The 23,073-nt window shown below is 41.6% G+C and overlaps 1 protein-coding gene across 1 annotated transcript in view; it reads left to right on the forward strand.

Moving 5' to 3' along the window:
* LOC104831795 (rap1 GTPase-activating protein 1-like) overlaps nucleotides 1-23,073 on the forward strand; it is a 37,521-nt gene that overhangs the window by 3,099 nt on the left and 11,349 nt on the right. Inside the window, exons 2-13 of the mRNA XM_010567618.1 lie at nucleotides 5,140-5,233; nucleotides 5,691-5,726; nucleotides 9,346-9,393; nucleotides 10,519-10,557; nucleotides 10,668-10,859; nucleotides 18,082-18,185; nucleotides 19,691-19,769; nucleotides 20,061-20,114; nucleotides 20,205-20,288; nucleotides 20,540-20,640; nucleotides 21,281-21,410; nucleotides 21,672-21,827. Of these exons, the coding sequence (XP_010565920.1) occupies nucleotides 5,709-5,726; nucleotides 9,346-9,393; nucleotides 10,519-10,557; nucleotides 10,668-10,859; nucleotides 18,082-18,185; nucleotides 19,691-19,769; nucleotides 20,061-20,114; nucleotides 20,205-20,288; nucleotides 20,540-20,640; nucleotides 21,281-21,410; nucleotides 21,672-21,827 (1,005 nt within the window). The 5' untranslated portion in view covers nucleotides 5,140-5,233; nucleotides 5,691-5,708. The remainder of the gene's footprint in view (nucleotides 1-5,139; nucleotides 5,234-5,690; nucleotides 5,727-9,345; nucleotides 9,394-10,518; nucleotides 10,558-10,667; nucleotides 10,860-18,081; nucleotides 18,186-19,690; nucleotides 19,770-20,060; nucleotides 20,115-20,204; nucleotides 20,289-20,539; nucleotides 20,641-21,280; nucleotides 21,411-21,671; nucleotides 21,828-23,073) is intronic.

Here is a 23,073-nt window from a genome sequence, read left to right on the forward strand (position 1 = left end):
GGGGCCGGCCCGTCCCCGCCTGGGCCGCGCTCCGGGCGGGAGGAGAGGCCGGCGGGGCCTCCTCTCGCTGAGGGGACGGAGAGGGCGCGAGGGAGGCTGGCCTGCTCCTCTCCCGCCTACCCCGGGAGGGAGCGGGCGAGTTCCCCGGTTCGGACTTTTCCGGGGCTGGGAGCGCGGGTGCGTGGCGAGGCTAGTTTCCCTCGGGAGTCCGCCGTTCTCCTGCCCCGCGGGGCAGCAGCTGCTGGGGGAGCGAGAGGCAGCGGGGTTCTGCCGGCCTTTTCCACTCCCGGCCCGGCTTTTCCGTCGGTGCGTGCGGAGACGGGGGCCGCCCTGAGCGGAGAGCGGGGATTGCCCACCCGTCGTCCTCCCGGGAGGGGCAGGAGCTCCCCAGCAGCCAGAAAGGGGCAGGGGGGGTGCAGCTGGAAGGGGGGTTCCTGACTGGAAGTCGGGGCCTGTGGGCAGAAGAGTCTGTGGCCAGCTGAGAGCAAACGGCGGGATAAAGTTACTTCCTCTTCCCAGCTCTGTCTTGGTAATGCCTCCTCTTGAATCTGCGTGTGAGCAAAATTCAAAGCCGTACAGGTGTTAGCAGAGCAAGGCTCTCCGTGTCACGTTTTCAGCTGTCTTCACTGAGTGCCTAAAAATCGTATTTGGTAGAGCAAATATGTCTCTCTTGGGGAGAAGTGAGGGAGTGAAAGAGCGGAAGCTGTTGCTCAAGGGAAGTGGTTGCCTGGAATTTTCCTTAGGAGCATTTCAGGCTTGGTCTTGTTTCAAATTACCTGCAGTTCTTCTGAACTGTCTGTCCCTTCTCGTGAGGGATTTAAAAAAACATATCAGTGTCTTATTGCAAGAATGAGGTAGCTGATTCACCCTTTCCAATATTTAAGATGATTATTCCTCACTCACAAGTTTCGCAGCTAGTTTTTCTCCTGTCTCCTTTTCAAAGGCCAGTGATGACTTCGACACCTCATTTTTTGGATTTCAAAGCTGTATATTCTACGTCAGAAATTTGTTTGGCAGCGGGGGCTTCCTTAGCTTCTTGCTGTGAGCACAAGATAAACAGGCTCCTAAAACCACACAAATGCATAGCCTGACGCCGCTCAGTGCGTTCTCATTCTTCCAAAACTTTTGAGCCCACTCCTTCCCAGCTGGGGAAGGGGCATAGTTATATTTTTGGAGCAGTTTATCCATGGCAATCCTGCCAACTATGCCAATTTTCTGTGGCGTTGAAGGGTAAAGAAGTTTGGCAGAAAATAAGCCCCCTTGCATTCCAGCTTATCCTCAGATGTCAGAGGGGCTGGGGGCGGCTAGGTTTAATTTCTGAGTGATGTCCAATTCAATGCTGTAAGTCCAGTCATGTTCAATATGTTTAACTATCACGATGACAAATGTACTTGCGGTGTACTGCACTCTCAGCTTAGCCACGTTCAACGCATTAGAATTACCAGACTTAGGGAGTTTGGTTGCATTACCAAACTATCGTGACTAGATTAATGAACAGCACAATTTATTAAAACAACAGTACACGTTCTTTTGGATTGCCAGTGATAAATATACTTTCTGCAAAGCACGTGCAAATAATAATACAGTTGACTACAAGCACACTAAATTATGGAAAAACTCTACAGAGATTTCTAAGTTTCCTGGGGAAGCACTTGGTATAACCGAGGGTTCAAATCTTACCCAATCCCCCAATAGGGATTCTTCCCTATGGGCGGGAAGAGAGATTCAGCCTGTTGACTGATCCCAGAAGTCAGCGATGTCCTCCCGACTTGTCTATGACGGTGTCTTCCCTAGCATTCCTCCTCTCTTAAGCCCTTTCATATTTTCTTATTTTTAGGTGGAGCTTGAGTGACTTTAGTCATACATACCTTTACTTTGATTGGTATAAAGTTCTCTCGCTTTTAAAGGTATATTCTAGAGAAATTCAGAGCACATGCTCAGTGAGGGGTGGTTGCACTGTGAAGGCAGGTAGCTTTTGGGATGGAGGTGTGTTTTGGTATTATAATGAGCAAAGTTCACCCAGAGAACACAATTTAGCATGTTACTACTCCAGAACTGGGCACTTCTGATATAAATCAGAAGTAAGGCCATAGCGTTGACAGAACCCCATTGTTTCACCTCCTTGCTTCAGTGGTCCCAATGCAGGGACCTTCCTCTTGTTCCAGTAGTTCCAGTTCCCTGTCCCTGAGGTGATATCACAGAGCCTGGCCGCAGTGTCTCCAGTGCACTCCACCTTCTGTGTTGTTTCTCTTAGAGTCAAGCCACCAAGCTCCCCTGGTGTGGCTAATATCTGAGGTTGCATGTTATGTTGCTTAGGGAATTATTATGGAACAGATTTCTTGCATATCCACTGCATTCCACCCTGGAAGTTTACCTTCCCTTAAGAGGGAGTGTGTGTGTCACATCGATAAGTCACCTCCAGCAATCATTCCACATTTGTCGAGGCCAATTTGTGTTTTTTTCTTGGAACAAATATTTGCATTGACTTGGTTATTGAACTGGCTTAGCTATAGCAGATGGGAATGATTTTGAGAGAGCCATATAGAGAGATCCCAGGACTCAAATAGCAGAGGATACTGCAAGACAGGAGTACAGGGCGTGAGCAGTGTTGTGTGTGTGGAGATAGTGGCTTAGAGCTCTGCAAAGGTGCTTGTTGCACCATTTCAGAATTGAAAGTGGAGTCTATAGCAGTGGATCAGCAGTGCCTACTTTTGGTTTGGCTACCTGCTTGAAATTATTGCACTGGTTACTCTCACTAGTAAAATCCTAGTTTAGTCTTCATCATTTTCCAGGCCCTCTGCTTCCCCTTGTTGCCATTTCCTAAAAATAAAGCTTTAGCACATATACATTTGCACATATGTGCTCCTCTCCCAGTCTGCAGAATTGCTTTGCTTTTCCAGAAGGATGGTATTCTGCTTTTCTGTGGTCAAAGAGTTTGAAGTTCCAATTTGAAAAGAAGTGTGTTGTCTTTCTATAAATAAAGCTTAGTGCTTTTCATTCCAGAAGTTCAAAATTCACAAATGGACTTTCAAGCAATAGTTAAAATGGCCCCAAATTTTTGTGATATTTTGTAAAAGACAACATAAAATCTAAGTAATTCTCCTGGAATTTTAAAGTTCCTCAGCACATCCCTAGTCTAGGATAATTACAGAATTCAGAACATCTCTAAATGCATGATAAACCCAATGATTTTGGCATCTGCTGGAGTAATTTTGACAATAGAACTGTACTAGGATTGAACAGTAAGGAGCAGTTGCTGCATGAAGTGCTCCGGTCAGTCCAAAGTGCAGAGATGAATTTATGGTGAGAGAAGAGGGGCAGGGCTGGCCATGCTGACCTTATGTGGGAGCTGCCAGATTTCCATGATGCAGGTGTGTATTTTACTCTCTACTGAATGATTCAGGATTCAAACCAGGGACATATCAAAGGAAAACACTGTAGCATGCAACAAGGCCCCAGGGCATCCAGTTGCACAAAAGTTCTACTATTACACTTCTCTGGAGATGGCTGGTTTCTGAAAGTGAGAATTTATCAAATTAAGCTCTTATGTTTTTAGGCCTCACAGAACAGAATCTTCAGGTTTCTAAAAGAAACAATGAAAATCTTTCATGTACTGCTTTGGACATAAATTTTGTTAGTCCCAAACATGCTTCAAGTAAATGAGTTAAGATGATAAATAAAGCATGTGTTGGTATAATATTAATATTAATTTAAAATACATTTGTCACCTAACTATTCCAATATTTATTTGAGAATGTCAAGACTAACTCCTACATCTTCCCTCCCATATACATTATGGCTTTAATCTCTAGATGCATTACACAGATCTCTCTCATTTGAATTTTAGGAGAAAATCGTGGGATGGAAGCATTGCGCTACTTTGTGTAGATCAGCCTATGTACAAGTTACATGATGCCATTAGGCTACTAAAATAAATTGTGAATTGTCAAAGAATGGGTGGGCATAGAGATTCTTGGAGCTTGCAGTAGAGTGTAGGTTCATAATTACAGAAATATAAAAACTTCCGTACGACAGGGAATGTAGCCACTGGTTTCAAAGCAAGGGTCTGCATGACTTACAGATACCAGTCTCTCAGCATGGAAGCAGTAGGAGTCGTACATCTAACAGCTAGAGGATAGCAATTCGTGATTGCATTATATGATCACATAACAACCATATTTATGATGGCATTACAAAGTGGATGAGTCTTGTCTCTTGTATTAGAAACTTGGGCTTTGTTCCCAGTCCCACCTATGTGACCTTCACCATGACTTAAACCCCAGTTGTGACTGCTAGTAAAAACTCTGAATGGCATGGAAATTTTATTAGCTAACAGTAGGAGAGCTGGAGCTAGCAGTGAGACTGTCCATAGTGCAATGGGCAATGCAATGCATGTCTTTTAAAGTGCATTGTTTGTGTTACTTTTTGTTTTCTATGAAATCAAATAAGTGCTGCTGCTATTTGTGTATGCTGCTGCTCCAGCAGGGGCCAAAATAATAGTATTTTTTCCATAGAAGATGTGCAGACAAAAGCCCATCTAGTGTGCACACTGCCTTTACCAGTGGTGGTAAGATGGAACCATGCCTGCATCTCTCCTGCAGGGTGTATCGGTTCTGTTCTAGCACCATCTCTGTTACGGTCCTGTCTTGGAGACTAATACCCAGGCTGTGGTAACTGGGGCTGTCCTTTAGGTGCTGAATTCAGTGATATTTCAGAACTTCCAGCTCTTTTAATATGGTTCGGTTTTGAGATCTGATCCCAAAGCTTTCTGTGAGACCTCTCTTTATTCTGCTGCAAATCTATGATAGAGGAGGAACTTGGCAAAAACAGTCATTCAGCACTTCACGACAGTTGTGAGGAAAATAGCGTGTGTGAACAGAGACAGAGCAGTCAGGGCCAGAAGATTTTTGCTGTTATATCCAGGATGTTTGCAGGTGCCAAGTGGTAAGTGAAGACAGCTCAGGGAATCTCACAGGGAATGACAGCTTCCTCATAGGCAAGAAATGGTCTGGGGAGAGGAATAGTAAACAGAAGATAGCAGAAAGCAAAGGAGGCACTGCAGGCAAGCACTGGCATCTTGAGTTCTTTTAGAAGTTGTTCTTTTTTTTTTCTTTTCCCTTTTGCCTCTGTCTCTTGCAGGAGGTCTGAGGAGGAGTTGCGCTGCATCAGTGATGTTGTAGACTCTCCCACCCAAGGTGTTCCATGTGCTCTCGCTTCTGCTGTCCCCAGCAAGGTAAAGGCAGTTCATGTTCCTCTGGCTCAGGGTTGGCATGTGCCTTGAACCACTGGGCAGAAGAAATGACTGAAAGCAAGCTCATGTGCATGCATGTGTTATAGCTATAGTTGCCCACTTCTGTGAGAATCCTAAACGTGTTTATTTAATAATTTCTTATGCTATACTGTATCCAGTCATAGTCCAACCCATTGAAAGAGAGAAATTCCTCATACCTGTCCAATCAGGTTCCAGGTCAAGCTTTTGCAACACAAGCTGAAGACAATTTGGGCAGTTGTATTGTCCATGCTGTCTGTTAAGGGAGAACAATTCCATCCTGTCTTCAGAGAGCAAGTAGTTTCTGTGCCAAAACATGGAAGGAGCTGTTGGCTTCTTCAATACCTGGGTTACCACAGAAGACAACGTTAACTTCTGCAAGTGTTAAATTCTTTTCCCTGTTGTCTTTTCCTTTTCACAGACTGTGGACTTGTTTGAGATGATTGAAAAAATGCAGGTAAGGAGGAGTTATTCTGTCAAACTTTGGGATCTTTTGAAGTTATTCTGTCCAACTTTGGGACCTCTTGATTTTTAATAGCCAAACAAATAATCAGCTGCTATTTGTCTTGTCACTTCACTCCCAATACCCTTTAATTTGGGCTTGCAGAATGTTCAGCTCTTCTAGGCCCAACCTCCTATACCTACTCTTAAATTGGGTTTCAAAAGCATTTTCCTGTGTTCATTTTCCAACCAGCATGATGGAAGGAATAGACACAAAGTATTATACTTCTGTCTGTTCTTTGCAGAAGTGTGATTCTGAGAGAAAATCAAAGTTGCATTAAAGTATCTCTGGCATTTTCTTCAAGAAACTATGTTTCTGCTGGGTAGCAGCTGCTAATGACAGGTGATTAACTGGATGTTAACATAACTGCATTTAGCAAAGTCAAACAGTTTAATAAATAAATATTGTAGGCCTTGTCTTTAACTTGCAGAAGAAAAGAGGAGTCTGGCTTAATTTTCTTATGGGAATACGTGCATTTAGTTGCATATATTATGTTATAAAATTAAAATAGAGTAAAAGGGGAAAAAAAACCAACCCTGCCCTGCCAAATAAAGAGATAGTAATATAATAATGTGTTATATATCTAACAACAAAATCTTTAAGCCTGATTTTTTCAGATGCTCTGTTCTCAGAGCATCCTCACAGACAACCAATATTTTCTCTGAGCAGTACACCTTTTTTAAAATGCTGTGGTTAACTTTGACCTAACATAACATGTAACATGGTACATAACTGCAGCCTTTTATTATGTGCAGGAATTAAACTTATAAGAAACAACTTATTTCCTGGAATTTGGGTGACCAGGGTATGGATATGAGGAAAATGCAAGACTTTAGTAGGACTATAAAGGTGAGAAGGTGGAAGGTGGCAGCAAAATGCTGAGTGTAGAGTTATGAGGCTCAAGTACTATTTGGTAGACTAGACAGGAGAAGTGGGGCAAGGAGGGGCTGAAGGTATCTCTTCTATATGTTCATGTGTAGACAGACACAGATCTTGAAATCACTGTACTGACACCCAAACTATGTTTGGGGTATATTCTCAGTGCTTTAGAATAACAAGCTCTATAAGTGTGCCTGGCTCATTAAACTCTGTGCTGGAAAGTAAGCTTGAGTGTCCAGAGCTTCTTGTTCAGTTCAAGCACATGTTAAAAGGTATGACAATCTTTTCCAGGCCTTTTGGAATCTGTATAAGGAAGAATCGCTAGCAGATATCCCTTACTGGAAGACTGTGTTGCTTAAGATTCTCAGTGTTTCTCAGCTCCCAGTTTACCATATGAAAACTGTCTCTCACTGCGTTTGGACCTCTTTAGTTAGAGATATAAGAGGGAGCTGATGAGAATTTCCAGCATATTCAGACCACCTAATTTTGCATCTCTATTGGTTTCTTAGCTGCCCATTGTTAAGACTGTATAGTGTTTGTTTGACATTTCCCTATGAAGAACAGTTCTAAGCTGGTATTTGTTCAGGCTCCTCTGTAGAAAATACAAATAAAAAAAAAATTTTTTTTGTTTTGGGGGGGTAACTCTCTCTAAGTTTAGCTTTTATAGTTTGATCCTGTGTCACCCTGTAGACATTTTGGCAAGCTTCTTTATTACAATATTAAGGAAAGTTATAGGAAAATAATATATTATAATATATATAGGAAAATAATATAATAATACAAATTATACATTTATATATCAATATGTTAAATATATCAATATATATTTATATCTAAATGTATATAAATATAATAATATTATAATATAATACATAGGAAAGTTAAGGAAAATAAACTTTTTTGCTGTTGTTATGTTATCTGCAGATTGTTCCTCACTTGCTTTACAGTGTTTCTATATTTAACCAACTAAAATTTGTTGTTACTGCTATTTTTGTGTTTCAACTCAACTTCAGACTTATGAAGGCGGCCCTCATGCATCTACTGCTAGCCTCCCTTACCCTGGAGTTCAGCCATACTGGTTTACTTCGGTGTTTTTAAGAGTTTTTTGAAGGTGTTATGCATTTGTTGTGAGATCAAGGTCTGGTCCGCATAATTTCATGAAGGTTTAGCTTTTTTTATGGCTCATTTTTAAGTTCTTTTAATAAGCTTTCTGATTTTTTTCTATATCTTGTTTTTATGTGTAATAGATGTCTCTTTTTTTTTTTTTTTTTTGCTTTTGTTCCTCCTGCAAGGAGCATCCTGATCATTATTAATCCTTGATGTAATGTTGCTGTTGTTCAATGTTAATGTTGTTGCTATACTAGCAGTTTTTCACCCTATATGGCTGGACCATTGGCCCCAAACTTTTGCTTTTGAGCCTTTTAAATTTCCACTGTAGAACTCCACTGAGATTTACCTATTTCTACCAGACACTAGTTTACAAGCTAGTTCTACTGTAGAATATTTACATAGACATAGCTGTTATAAATCAGATCCTGCTTATTTTCAGAAGAAAGTCAAGAGCTGCTTATCCTGTCTGGAATCCCTGATTAGCCACTCCATTAAGCAGTCACTGATGGTGTATAAAAATGTGGTCTCAGCAGCATGTTCCGATATGAGATTTACAAGATTTAGGTGGCAGTAGTTGAATGCTTATGTATCGTGCATAAGAGAAAGCTTAAATCCTGGTCTTCAGCTTCCTATCTGACAATGCAAATTTTGCCTCTTACTCTTCTGTCTGTATTGATGCCCCCTTGGACTATGGCCAGCATTTTATGCAGCCTGTTGGGCCCCATATCTTTTTGGTTTCTCTTGTTCTGGGCTTCTGCTCAGTCTGTGTTGGGGCTGTCCACACTAAAATTTTCCTGTTCTTGTGTGCTTCTGCTACAGAAGTGTGGTGGAAGTGAGCTACTCCTGCCATGGTGAGAAGGCAGAGGTTGGAATAGCCTTAAGAATGAGAATCAAGTCTGGATGCCAGCTGCTGATTCAGGAAGAAATTAGGCATCCAGTAGTCTTTTGCCCTGCCATTCCAACCCACCTCACAGTAATGGTGCCTAGGAAAGCAGATGTGTAGGGCTTTGCTGTGTGGCTCCTTGCTGCCTGCAGGAGTCTGTTGCACTAGTCAGATGCATGGATGGAAAGCAGCTCTGATTTTCTGTCTTACCTCCAAGAGAGAGATTTGTTCCCTTACATGGATGGAAGCAAGGCACATAAGCTGCTTAATAAGTATCTTCAAGAGAGACAGTATATTCAAGGGAGAGGGAAGAGTAGAACAGGAATGAGTGGTTTGAAATACTGTTCTTTTGCATTTTGTCTTTACCTCTTCCTTTTTTTCTTCCTTGGGATAGGAAATAAAGTAGCTAGAAGAGATTAGAGAGTTAGAGAATCAGTTTCGGAGATTGCATTTGATTTCTGCTAGCTTTCTGCTTTTTAAGAGATGTAAGGTGGGGGGAGCTTTTCAGTTTTAACGCCAAACTAGGGGACTGGCCAAGTTCTAGCTTTACTCCTGTGTATTCCAAACTTCCAAACTTACATAAAATAGAAAATTACAGAGAAACAAAATATGCATATTGGGGATACAGAGAAGGACACAGAGTGTAAGTGAAACAGAGCTGCTAAAACATAGGATTCACTGTCTGTGACTTTATGTTTCCAGGGGAGTCGTCTGGACGAACAAAGATGTTCCCTTCCAGCTCCTCTCAAGGTCAGGCCAAGTCATTGTTGCCTCCTAAGTTGCTGAGAATGGCAGATCATTACTGACCTGGCTTGCAGTGTATTTTCATCTTGGAATGAACAGGGAGCCTACAAACAGCCCAAGAACACATATATGCTTGCCTTTAAAAAAAAAAAAAAAAAAAAAATTTTTTTAAAGTTGCTGCACAAGATGGTGAAACTATGTAGCTGAAACAGAAACAATACTTCCCTTTTTCCAATTTAAGTGGTTCCAATAAGTGTTTATTATTATTAACAATCTTAGTTTTGACTAAGTAATTTCTTAAATTTTATTCAATGTAAGAGCTATAATAATATTTATGCAACCACATTGCATTTATTTCAGTAGTCTGCTTGAGGACTCATACATGTGCTACTAGAAGGTGTGTCTGTTTCCCTTGGTATTAGGCCAATAAGAACAGATTCCCATCTTCAAATTCTCAACTCTTCCTCTCCATTCCTTCAGTCTCAGCTCAGGCACAGTAACCTTACAATCAACCTTGACCTTGAATTTAATCTTTCAATGGCCTTAAAAAAAAGCCACATAGAGAATTGATATAGCTGAATTCTGTCAGAGATAGTCAGTGCTCTTTCTGGTGCTGGAAGGGGCATCCAGCTGGCATAAAGTGGCTCAGATACTGCTCCTATTCTTGCAGTCGTGCCTCAGCACTGCTCATTTGTGTACCACAGGTCTAGCTATGGAGATGACACAACCTTGATCTCACTGTAAATAACAGTACTATTTCTACCATCCCTACTGTCATCTGTCTGCAGAAGAACAGCAGCTGTCTAACACTGTGTGGAAGGAGAGAGGCTGTCACACCTAACCTCATTCAGTTTGCCTACAGTTTGGCTACCTCCTCCTTTTGCATGCCTGTGTTCTGTGTAGTTTCAGGGAGGAAGGTGGGTGAAATCTGACTCCTAAATTTATTGTTCTCAAAGTTTTGTATTATAACGCTAAAACCTGGGAAATGGAGTCTAACCTTAAATCTTAAAGTAACACTCTAAAGAGGGACTAGGGCAGAGTGGAAGCTGAGGGCACAGCTTGTGCCATTATGAAAGCATAACACTTTAAAAGATGTCACACGTTTTTGCTAATGGTCTCTTCTGATTTCAGACAGAAGAGGAGTATATTCCTTACCCCAGCATCCATGAGGTGAGTTAGTTCTGCTCTCCTCTGTTTTTCCTTGGACTTTATTGGCCTTTCAGCTTATTGGCCTTTCAGCTTATTGGCCTGTCAGCTTTCATGTTCTCTGTCCTGAATAGGTATTACAGAAAGGGTGGCCATATCCTCTCATTATCTTACCCCAGTTTGGGGGCTACTGGATTGAAGGGACCAGCCACAACCTCTCCACCCTGAGTCCAACTCTGTCGGATGTACCCTTTCCTTGGAGTGGTAAAGTGAAACTGGAAAGTGACCCTACAGCCAAGCTGTACCGCAAACATTTTCTGGGGAAGGTAAGGGTGACCTTCAGTGCCTTCTCTGCCTACCCAGCCTGAAGGCTGAAATGTATCTCAGTTTTTTTTCTGATGTTCTTAGAAATAACTGCACAGCCACTCCATTTCAATTCCTCATGATGCCTTGAACTAATATAAATAAGGTACCTACAACCGCATGGCCCATAGCATGTTAAGTTGGTCCTGTCCCTGTGTGATATGTGCATCATCCTGTGCATTAACAGAAGAGAAAGATTTGCACAGGAAATGCTTGTATTTGGTTAAGAAGTTCTTTTGAGGCTCCTGGGCAGATACCAACCTTGGGGTGACAAGGGGAACAAAGTGTAATAATATTGGAAATGAAGATGGTATTATTTTTAGAAGAGACTTCAGCACTGATAGTGCAAGCCCCTCAGTAGTAAGCAAAATGATCCATTTTCCTCGGTGTGGATAAGTAGTAAGTATCACCACTGAATGTGTATAAAGAAACTGCGCAATTTGTTTTACAGTTGTTTGATTTAAGTAAGTTTGGTGCTAAGTGTTCCCTGATTTTAAAAATTCCAGTCTGACAGATAGGGAAACAGAGCTTGGCCTCATAAAGTGGATGTTTGCTGGCTGGCCATTAAGGTCCATCTGGGTTGGCCTGTTTAGGGAATTGATTGATTCCCAGACTGGATCTCAGGATGATAGTAACCATCAGGAACAACTGAGAACAAACCCATGGCATAAGGAGATAAGAAAGCCCAGCAGGTATACTCACACTGCATCTTATTCAGTGGTCTCCCTCTGCAACTGCTTAATAAGTTCAAAACCGGGAAGAGGTGGAGCTTTAAGCAGTGCTTGGGACCTGTTTAGCAGTAGTTGGGCTTGTCTGAATGATCTTGTGTAGTATGCAACAGTAGAAACCGATATTAATATCACTTATATGTAAAGTACCCTTTCTGGAGGCTTCCTCTCTAGACTGACAGATCTGCTGGACAATCTGTTAATGGACATTTACCCTGTGACATTCTGAAAGTTTTCAGTATGCCAACTGTAATTATTTTTCTGTCATGGTAAATTTAGTGTTGTGCTTGAAGGTTTCCAGAGCCAGCCAGGATGAGAGGCAAATTGGGATACTATTTTTTTCAGTCTGATTGTAGGATTCATTGCTGACCTGATATCACAGAATGGTTGAGGTTGGAAAGGACCTCTGGAGCTCATCTTGTTCATACTCCTGCTCAAGCAGGGCCATATCATCATTGCTCATGCCAAGTGAGATCCAGGAATTTCCGTATCATCGGACTCTATGCATTTGCGAAGTGCCCAACCATCGATGTTCATTACTACAGAAAAACTCCTCTCCTATATTTTTCCTTTTCTACAGTGTCCAGTGTTTTATTCTTTGTCTTAATTGACATGAATGTGTGTCTCTGTTCAATTAAACATGCAAGTTTTTGAGCAAGCCAGTATCAGAAAAGAACAAGGTGAACAGGACTCTTCTCAGAAAACTCTACCCATGGTAGAAAACCTGTGTTTTAACCCATGGCTTAAAGGCTTAGGTAAGGAGAGAGCTCAGAGCTTTTCCACAAGGAGAGTATTTCTTCAGTGCACAGTTAGAGAGACCAGTGATTTTGATGCTGTGTGGATTGGGTCCTTTTCTTTCTGATAACATGGGAAGGTTATTTCAGAAAGGTTAAGAAAGGTCTCTTGCATGCTTTGAATAACTGCAAACAATTCTTAGCTGAAGAAGAGTCCATAAGCATCGTGTGATGGGACAGGCATAGCCAGTGGTTTTGGGAATATCCTTCAAGCAAGATGGGAGATTAGAGTATGTGTGGTATTATAAACATAATATGCATGTCTGTGTTCTGGGTGTGCATATACTAAGTCATTCAAATTCGGACAGTTCTTTTGACACCTTTTGCAGAACATGCAGATCCTATAAAACAACCGCAAAAAAAAGAAGTGCTAGGACATACAAGCCATAGCTCAGTTCCTTTTCTTTGTTTCATGGTCTATATTTTATATGACTATTACACAATAAGATTCATTTTGCCTGTAGGAAGAAGGCTGTAAAACCTTATGTCTTATACTGTGAGAATTATTAAATGTCTGCATTGTTTTTCAAGACTATAATAAAGAGAAGTAGCCCAAAGCCAGGAAGGATTTCATAAAGGTATACATTGGAAATGCCAGTCAAAGAATCTTAGGGTGCAGTTTCACAAGCACTTGAAGCTGGCAGTGCTGATGAGAGAAGCTTTCTTGCCATACATTCCTATGTGGTCATGTATTTCTCCATTATGCTGTCCTTCCTTTGTGCTGGTTAAAGTATTGTTTCTGCAGTGCTGTGAACTGTTGGGGACTGACTCGGTGGAGTCCTCTCAGCAGAAAGAACTACATCTGAAATTATTAGTGTGAATTTCTAATTTAAGCTAGGACAAAGAGGTGGAAACTACTTGAGCAGTCAAAGGACATTTTTATTATTAGGTTTAATTGTCATGATCTCTTTTGTTATTTTAAAGTCTCTCTAATTTTGTTTCATTACTACAAGTCTATGCTTTTAGTAAACATGTTCTCTGACTTGCAGAGACTGCAGGTCTTCTCATTCAGGGTCATTTTCCTCTGGTATGCAAATACATGTGTTTTGGAGCTTGTTACTGTTTTCCTGTCATGACAAGCTGACATCAGCTCAAGATTTATTTATATTTTTTTAGTTTTCTCCAGGCAGAGATGCAGTGAGGGCCTGCAAGGAGACAACCTTATCAGGTATTATTTCAGCACCAGTCCAGCCTTAGTGGTTCTGTGTTCTGCAGTTGCCAACAGTGGGAGTAGCTTCTATATCCTTGTTGTCATCTGACTGGCAAACAACACCTTACACTTTTCCAACAGGAATGCTTGCTGGAATAATGATGCTGCCTACTCTGTACTGTAAGTTTATTAGTTATCTATCACTGTTGATAGGTTTGGATATTCAGGTATCATTATCTTCCTGAGGTCACCACATAATCATTTGACCAGCAAAGCTGCTTTTCTTCCTTCTTCAGGGATGAAATCATCCCAGTGTTTTACCAGGTGACCAGAGGTTGCCAAGTTTTTCAAAGTTAATTGGTTTTTTATTTTCAGTTGTCTTGAAGGAAGACAATGGGCTAATGAACCCATTTTGGATCCTGTAAAGATCTTTCAGTGTTCTCTGGCTTTCTGTGCTCCTGTTGCTAAAAGATGATGAAACATACCAGGTCCCATGGGGAAGATGTCTTTTACTCTTGTTGGGTTTGTTCATCTTTGGTGCAATAGCTGCTACTGAGTAGTGAAAAATAATCCTATTTCATCAAAAAGAACCCAAGTGGCTAAGAACATGGCAAATGTCTTAATAGCTTTATAACTTCTCAGGCAAGCTGTCAGTGCTCCTTGTGTATCTGTTAGTCTTTTCCCTTAGCCCCATGGAAGATACTTAATTGCTTTTACAGAGATCCATTTGAAATCCAGAGCTTCCTTTCAGACTGCCCTAAATGTTACAGAAACTGCTTCTGTGGCTGAACAAATTTGTACCTATACATAGATCATCTCAGCTCCAGGGTATCTTGTCACCACTGAGTTGCAATCTTCAGTGTTAGCCGTAAAGCCTTTTGATGGTTCATCTCGTCAGGACAGCTAATGATAAATGCTGTTGTACGTTGAAGGACTCTGAGTCTGCCTTCTGCTGACTATGTGTTTTTTACAAAGAAAGAAAATCACAGAGGGGAAAAAAAAGTCATAATGAGGAAATTTTAGTTTTATTCATACATACCACTACTCAGATATCTTACATTCAGGATCAAGCTAGACAGCCAGAGTAGCTTCGACAAAAATTCAATTATTCTAAGACCTCCACTAATTCTGGTGCCTGGTCCCCTGTGAAGATTGCACCCCTTTGTGCATCTCTGCCCAGTTATGCTGGCTGCAGAGCTGATAGCCCAGTCTACAAAGCAACTGAGATCCCAGTGTATTAGACCTGCTGGGGTCTGGCTTAGAAGTCTCGTCAAAAGGCATCCTGTTTTCTGGTCTTTGCAGCTCAGTGTTACTTTCGGCTGCAGCTAACCTCAGGCTTTGGCTCCTATTCCTTTGTTGTGCCTTCTAGTCCTGACTTTTGTTGGCATTGTGCCATCTTTTTCCTTAACAGCCTATCTTGGGCATCCACTGTAGTGTATGACTGCTTTGGTTTATGGACTACTTTGATTCTAGACTTCAACTGACCATTGAGCATACTCTTGTTTTGCTCCTTGAATCTGTGTATTCCTCAGCTGCTCTGTCTTTCTGCCCTTGGTCACAATGACTACAGCACCCGATTCTTGTTCACATCCCAAAAATCTCTTAGTATCCTGAAGGTCATGGTCAGGAGAAATAAACTGTCCTCTCAACCTTTGTGGCTTCCTTTGATTTCAGCTTTTCTTCCCACATACAGATAAGTTCAGTCGCTACCATTGGCTTGTGTGACAGATCACACTAGACTTCTGTGATTTGAACACTGCGGCTAGAGGCCACATTATTCTGTTTACCTGTTTGCTGCTCTCTACTTATACCTTCCCTTTTCCAGGACCCACTCTTTTGGTCTGCTTCAGCAGAAGGTAGACTATGCTAGCACCAGAAGCCATGAAACTTTCTCAACATGAGTCACTAGTAGGGCAGTTCTGGGTGTTGGGGTTTTTTCTGTCTCAAAGAGGAATTGAGGTCAATGATATCTCTAATACTTAAAGAAGTATAATAGATTCATCTTCACATCCAGGTTTAGGGTAGTGACTGTAGTCTTACTTATTCCTTTTTGTCTTTTTCAAAGAGGGGATTGTTTTGTCTGTTGACTTCAGGATGCCGATGTCCACATAGATATCAGAGTATTTCACTAGATGTATCTTTATTTCACAGTGAGTCAGAACTATGACTAATACAAAAAGTTGTTTAGATTTTTTCCACAGCAAAAGGCAATCTCACCAGTGTGTTGAGAGAGGTTGCAATCCACCAGAGACAGAACAGACCTGTATTTTCTAGGCAAAAGGCTGAGGAAGGAAGTGTCAGTGTAGCAACTCTTCTTGATCAAATTACACGCTTTGCTCCCATTGAGTCCTTAATATTAATTTATTGTGTCCAGAATATTCCTTGACAGAACACATTCCAAATCGTGCAAGTTCTGACTGTACAACTGGACACTTAACTTACTGTCCCAGTGCAGAATGCTCTTATGTCATGCACAAGGATGCATTTATACAGTGCTTCCTGTGATGTTCCCTCCGAGTCTTGCAGTCCCAGTTACCGACTTTATGCTTCTTGGCTGTCTTCTCAGGTTGCAGGTGACTCTGTCTTTGATTTGAGATGACTGCTATTCTGGTGGTAGAACAGCCCATTCATATTTTCAGGGGAACAGTGTTCTTTCTTCCATTTAATTTGACAATGACAAACACTTTGCGTTTAGGCCAAGGAGAACACTTGTACAACGAAGGAGCATAAAACCACTGGTGTACATCAGAATGGAATCTGTACACACTAAAATGTATGCAGAGTACTTTGATTATGTCTTTCAAGTAAGTTGGTGATGGGCAACACTATCATTAGAAAATATATCAACAAACAAGATAGCAGTTGGTACCTCTTCTCTGTGAAAGAGTTGACAAGTGGAATTTGGGAGTCAAGCTCCCCATTAAAGTGTGTGCATTTAATCTCCTGGGAGCATCTGACTTCTCAGTGAGTGGACAGAACTTCTTTTTCCTACAGAACCACGAGTGGGAAATCCAGCTGGGTATCTTGAGGTACATCATCTGGGATTTGGAAAATCCTAAGATTTGTTTACAAAAGATACCAAAAGAAAGCCTTGGTTTTTTTGGTTTTTTTTTCTTTCCTGTTGCCTAAACTGTTCTGCACTGAAGATCTCTGTGGACACATTCCTGATTCCACTGTCAGCAGATTGCTGTATGACTTTCTCCTGATTTTCATGGTCCCAAGGCATAAGGAGGCACTGATAATTCTGCCTGCTATAGGGTAGCTGAGATGATTTTTGTTTGGGGATTTTTTTATTTTGTTTTATTTATTATTATTTTGCTTTCTGGGATGGAGTCCTACTCCAACTTCCATCATTACTAACTCAGAAGTACCATACCAGTCTCGCTATATTCTTCTGGTTTGGAGGCTAAATACTGGAATGTACTACTGCCCCTTTCAACAGAAGTCCTCATTAGCAGCAAGAGATTAAGATATTAATCTAATCAAATCTAATCCGAAGAGAACTGGATCCCCTGCATGACATTCTCATTGGTTTCTCTTTCCTGCTTATACCTCAAATCCTTAAAGCATGAGTTCAGTCTCAGCTCTTTAGTCAGACTATATGTAGCAGATGGCTCCAAAACCTGGCCATAACATGGTTTTCCACTAGGAAGTTGGGAGTGATCTAAGCATTTCTGGATGATTCCACCTATATAGTATTCTCATTGCGCTAGAGGTTTCCGTTCACATCTCTTGTCAAAAGGCTTTAATCTTTTGAGGTTAGAGGTTATATATATAAATATATATGTTATATATATATATATAAAAATATATAAAATACATATTGCTACACTCAGGCCATTGGAACATGGCTGTATACCCAGGACAAATGTATGGCCACAGCCATTTCTATATAGAGCCTGTGAAAATGTTTGCATTATGGTTCATTGTTTGACTGAATTACTTTGTTCAAGGCACACTCCACTAAAGCTCAAGCAGTGTAAGTGGCACTGCTGAGAACAGTCTTCATCTGCAAAGTAGTTACCTGGAGCTCTGACTGCATCCTCCCTGAGATCTGAGTGCTCTTATAGATCAGCCATTTGGTATAACGATTCTGCCATTACTGTTTGTATAGAAAATTCCCATGACCGCATCTAGTTGAGTATGCTGGAGACCACTGCTTAGTCATGCAGACTCTGAATGGATACAGGGAAAGTCCATGAAAGATACAATTTATTTACAAGAAACTCGATTTCTTCAAAATGTGTTGCTGAATGTTCTCATCCTATTCCTTCTCGGGAGCTCTTCTGACAATGGACAGCTGAGGAGGAACTGAACTGACAGTGGATGAACTTTGACTGATATGCTCATGCATTCATCATCGAGGGGGCTGGGAGACAGCATATGCATGTCTTCAAGCTCGCCATTGCTAGTTAAATTAGCTAATCTTGAGTGATAGGTTGTATGCAAAAAATCTGGTAAACTTTTCTGGGAAGTGTTTTGGGAATAATGCATTTTGGCTTCCGGTTTTCAGGAGCACCAGAACTTTTACTCCAGTGACATGTCCTTGGGCTACCTGGTACTTTCTGTGAAGTATGAACAGATTGAGAAACAGGAAAATCTACGCTTGTTGCTGAGGTAACAGAGCCTGTTGTTGAAGTGTATGTATGTTACTGCGCTGTGTCTCTCATCTTACCTTGAACTTCCTCTGCATAGATATTGCTGTGAATCTCATGTCTTTCTCCTGGAGAGGACTGCAAAGAAACCTTTAAGCCTTCTTTTCTTGCCTTCCCCTCTGAATTTCTCTCAGCAGTTTCCTTCAGGAAGCTGAAGTGATGTTTGCAGGTGCATCTTTATAGTTCCTGTGTGAAAAACATCATTTCTTCCCTCAAAAAGAAAGTTTTTCTGTTTATTCTGTTTACTTAGAGACATGTCAGTACTCTCTAGGAGAATATAGATTCCCTGATGGAGGGCAGCCTAGCCCAGGCCTGTCTTTGGACTTTGTGCTTGAGACTAAGGTTCCCTTGAAGATGAGCTAGAACATTCCTTAGCTTCCTAGGACAGCCTACGAAGTGCCATAAGCTTTAGGGCTTCCACAGAGAGCCGTTACCTAGAGAGAGAGCTGCTGAATGAGCTAGAGGAATAACAGAGATGGATCTTGCATAGGTGAGAGGCATGCTGCAGAAAATCTTATTACCAGACTATGGGCTGGGTGCACCTCCAGTAGGCAATATGCTGCTGGAACCAACTGATGTACAGTTGCTGCTGACAAGGATTCATCCAGGACTGAGGGAAAATACTGGTTGCATAGGAGTCAGCTACAAGAGAATCACTGGTGGGTTTCCTCCATTGTATGCACAGAACACTTCAGAGTGCCAGGTGGAGCAATAATCTGGGGGCAGGGAAGAGAGAGCCTATTTGTGAACTGTGCCAGGGAATGCTTATCTGAGCCCAGCAACCTTCCTACATGGAAGAGACTGGTGAAGAATAAAAGGGTAGTAATTCCTCTATTAAGATACCATATTATATGCAGCACACTTGCTCAACTTGTTCATAATGGTTTGAAGAGAACTCTGACAGCCCAATATTTCTTCTTCCCTAGAAGGACATCTCTCCTTTAATATGCATGTATAGAGAAAGGAAGCTTTTCTCCATCAGCTTTCTGGAACAGTGCTACACCAGTTTCTACCTTCTATACTTTGCACAGATCTGCTTTCCTAGGCCATCTCTAACAGACCTTTTAACTGTCTTTCAAACCCTCATTGTATGATCTTATGAATCCATTATAATACTGTGTCCATTAATTGTATTTCAACATTTAGATTTCTGAGAAAGAAAATGGCGGGGGCGGAGGTGGGGGGAGCAAAGCATAATATTTCTTTAAGTAAGAAAAGAATGCAAAGGAGCAAGAGACTAAGCATCCCTGTTTTGTCTTCCTCCGCTCCCCACCACAAGTGATGAGCAATAAGAAGTGTAAATACCTCCCTTTTCCAGTGATTTTATGCACCAGGCTTAAAATTAATCCTCTGGAATTAACTGCTTTAAGGATAATCTGAAGGAATGGCTACTCTTTCTTTAAAGAGACAGCATTGCTTGTGTCTCCCTTCAGCCTTTGCACTAATGCCTTTTTTGTTCTGTGTCAGGACTCGGACTGGCACCAAACATGACCTGATCCCCATTTCCTGTCTGAATGAGTTTCCCAATGCTGTCCAGATGGCAAAGGTGAGATTTGAGCTTGCCTGTTCACTCTTTAACGCCTCATTCTTCAAGTTATTTTCACCTCTGTCCTCCCATTTCCCTCTTTTCTACTATTCCTCAATAGTACTGTCATATACTTCCCTTTTACACTTCCATTTAGCTTCTCTAATTTCACTTCTAAATTTACCTCGGATTTTTTGCCTGAAGGGACTCCTGTCAGATAATTATAAACAGTGCCTACACTCTCATGTCTGCAGCAAGCTAGGGCACATGATAATCACACTTCTGTTTCCCTCTCTCTTTCTCACTCAACAGCTACTGTGTGAGGATGTGAATGTTGAACGCTTCTTTCCTGTCCTCTACCCCAAGGTATAATGTTCTGATATGTCTGTTTGTCCCTGTTCCATCAAGGTCTGGCTAATGATGTCCAACTGATAATTTGTATTTTCATTACTTCAGGCTTCGCAGCTTATTGTTGCATTTGATGAACATGTCATAAGCAATAACTTCAAATTTGGGGTCATCTACCAGAAACCTGGACAGGTAAGCTCCCTCAGATCCCACGATACTTAAGGCAAAACACAAAGAGTCAGTTCTCTTAGCTTAAATGTAATAACAAGGTCCGTACTATTCTGTGAAAAATACAGATGCTGTAAAAAGAAAGGATAAAAGCTTGTCTTTTGTTGATTGATTTGTTTGTGCAAGTCCTCAAAGCTGGTTGAATTGTGTATAGAAATTACTGCCTGTTCTTTGTACTGCATGTGCTCCTTATGACTTCTCCTTTCCTTTTGAAGACGACTGAAGAAGAAGTCTTCAGTAACACAGAAGAGAGTCTGGGTTTTCTGGAGTTCCTGGATTTCCTTGGTGACAGGATTCAGCTGCAGGATTTCCGTGGGTGTGTACCCAGTGCAGTTGGAAAGCCAGATTGAGTTAGGGAACCACTGTGTGTTCAGAGGCTGTGGCTCTGTTAGAGCCCTGCTTTCAGAAAAGTGCTGTGGCCTCCGAATCCCAGTGTAGGTGGAGAAGCCCAGAACGCTTTTGTCAGCCATCCTGCCTGGGAACAAGATGGAGCTTAGGTCTCTGCTGGTATTTTCATTTAAAGGTTTCCTGATATCTCAATCTGACCCACAGTATCAGTAAAGAATAATTTTATTTAATTGTGTGAATGCAAGTTTGTTTCACAATAGTACGGGTTAGTATTGTTGTAGTCTCTTTTGGAGGGCCAGCCCATCCTTTCTGTAGTTCTAAAATATGGACTGTGTTTCTCAGAATGCCAAAGAAAGTAGCTCCTCTGAGGATCCCTGGTTTAGCTTCATAGCTTTTAGCAAGCAAGTATGTTCATCAGCAGAAATATTGTGCAGCTTCAGTCAGTGCATTTGTTTTGGGAAGATCTGGTGCCTCGCTATCACTGATTTCTTAAAAATTACCTTTGATAATATCGATGTACCAAACTACTGTTATTGATATCATCTTTCTTCTCTCTACTTTCTCACCTCTGTCCTGCCTTACCTATGGTGTGGTATGGATTTGCTCAGGTTCCGGGGAGGCTTGGATGTTACCAGAGGTCAAACGGGCACTGAGTCGGTCTATACAAATTTCCAGGGCAAGGAGATCATGTTTCATGTGTCTACAAAGCTGCCCTTCACAGAGGGAGATTCCCAGCAGGTATTGGAAGGAGAACTAAGGAATATAATAGTGTGGCTAAGAGAGGATGGGTATTTGATGAGGGACTGCCTAGAGGGGAGAATGCATAACTGCATAATGTTGGGAATTATGGCTGGAGTAATGGTAAAAGTAGTGATGAGGAGTTTGGTTGAACAGATGGGTTGGAGATCCTAGGCAGACTGGTGTTTGAGGCCCCATCATACTGTTCTGCTCTTTTTTTTCACCTGCCTTCTCGTTTTATTATTTTTTTTTCCTCTCCAGCTTCAGCGGAAGCGTCACATTGGGAATGACATTGTAGCCATCATCTTCCAGGACGAAAGCACACCTTTTGTCCCTGATATGATTGCTTCTAATTTCCTACATGCTTATGTGGTAGTTCAGCTCACTCATGACACCACTGGGGACACTCTCTACAAGGTAAACAGAGCCAACAGATTCCTCTGTACTGATTTACTGATATTGATCCTTGAAGTGGAAAGGTGTTCTTGGGCCTTTGGGAGTGGTACAGGTTCAGCCAGCTGTCATCCTAATTTGTTAAGTATCTACACATGAAACTAGAATGTAGTTTTATGTTTTTCAAAGTAGCTGATGAATTTCTGAAGCTTTAAGCTTGGGAATTGAAGCAGGATGAATTAAAATAAAAAAAATTTGTTTACATCAAAGAACATGAGGCACAATTGATCCCATTTTGAGGGATGTCTTGCTTGCATTATATAAGTCAGGTAAAACTCATTCACCTGACTGACAGCCATGTCTGCGTGGCTCATGCTGCATGGCACAGTGCTGAGAGCTTGCATTGCCTGAGACTGCAGGTCAGATACAGCTGCTTGGCCTAGTCTATGGAATCTGAACCAGCTACATCTGCTTTTGGGGATCCCAGAGCTGATGCCATCTGGCAGGCAAGTGCTACCTGTTAGGGCCCTCCAGTTGAAAGAAGCACTGCTAGAACATGAATTCCTTGTCTGCAGCCTTTGGACACAGCTCTTTCTCTGTCACATGACTCTGTATGGATGGCTCTGTATGTTCAATGTTCAGTCATGTTGAGAGAGCAGAAAATATATAGAAGCTTGCGTTCTGTGATGGATTTTCCGTTGTAGAAGCATTTTAATCAAAGTGCTATGTCTTGTATTATGTAGGAATTCTGATTTGGTGAGGATGAGTCCTTATGCCTTGGAGGTCTACAAGAACACCAAGAATATAAAAATTAGGACAGGATCTCCATCTCCCAGCCCACCAAAGAGGGTGCTGGGGGTGGAACAACCACCTTCCATTGTTCCCTATGCTATAGGCAGCCAGGTCTGTAGTGACATGATAGCCTCATGTTGATTAGGGGCATGGGGTTCCAGTTTTCCTCTTGTTCTCTGTTTCGTAGAGCGCAGAAATTCACTGGATCTTTTTAATGACAAGAGAAGGAGCTGGGGAAGCTTGCCATTTGTCTTGTCTCTTTCTACTATTGTTTTCATCTCTGCCTGTCTGCAATACCATCGTTTTTGTCAGTGTAATAGGGTTGCTTGTATCATTTAATGAAAAAGAAATAGTACCAGTCAAGACCCTCAAGCCAATGCAGAGTCTTCTGTAAAGGCTTTTCCAAAGGGGTTTTAACTTATTCTGCCTTGAGAGCATTCTAGTACCTAAGAGACTGCCGTTTGGGAAGATTTTTTTC

The sequence above is a fragment of the Haliaeetus leucocephalus genome, unplaced genomic scaffold, assembly GCF_000737465.1.
Source record: "Haliaeetus leucocephalus isolate CR32 unplaced genomic scaffold, Haliaeetus_leucocephalus-4.0 Scaffold228, whole genome shotgun sequence".
Lineage (NCBI taxonomy): Eukaryota > Metazoa > Chordata > Aves > Accipitriformes > Accipitridae > Haliaeetus > Haliaeetus leucocephalus.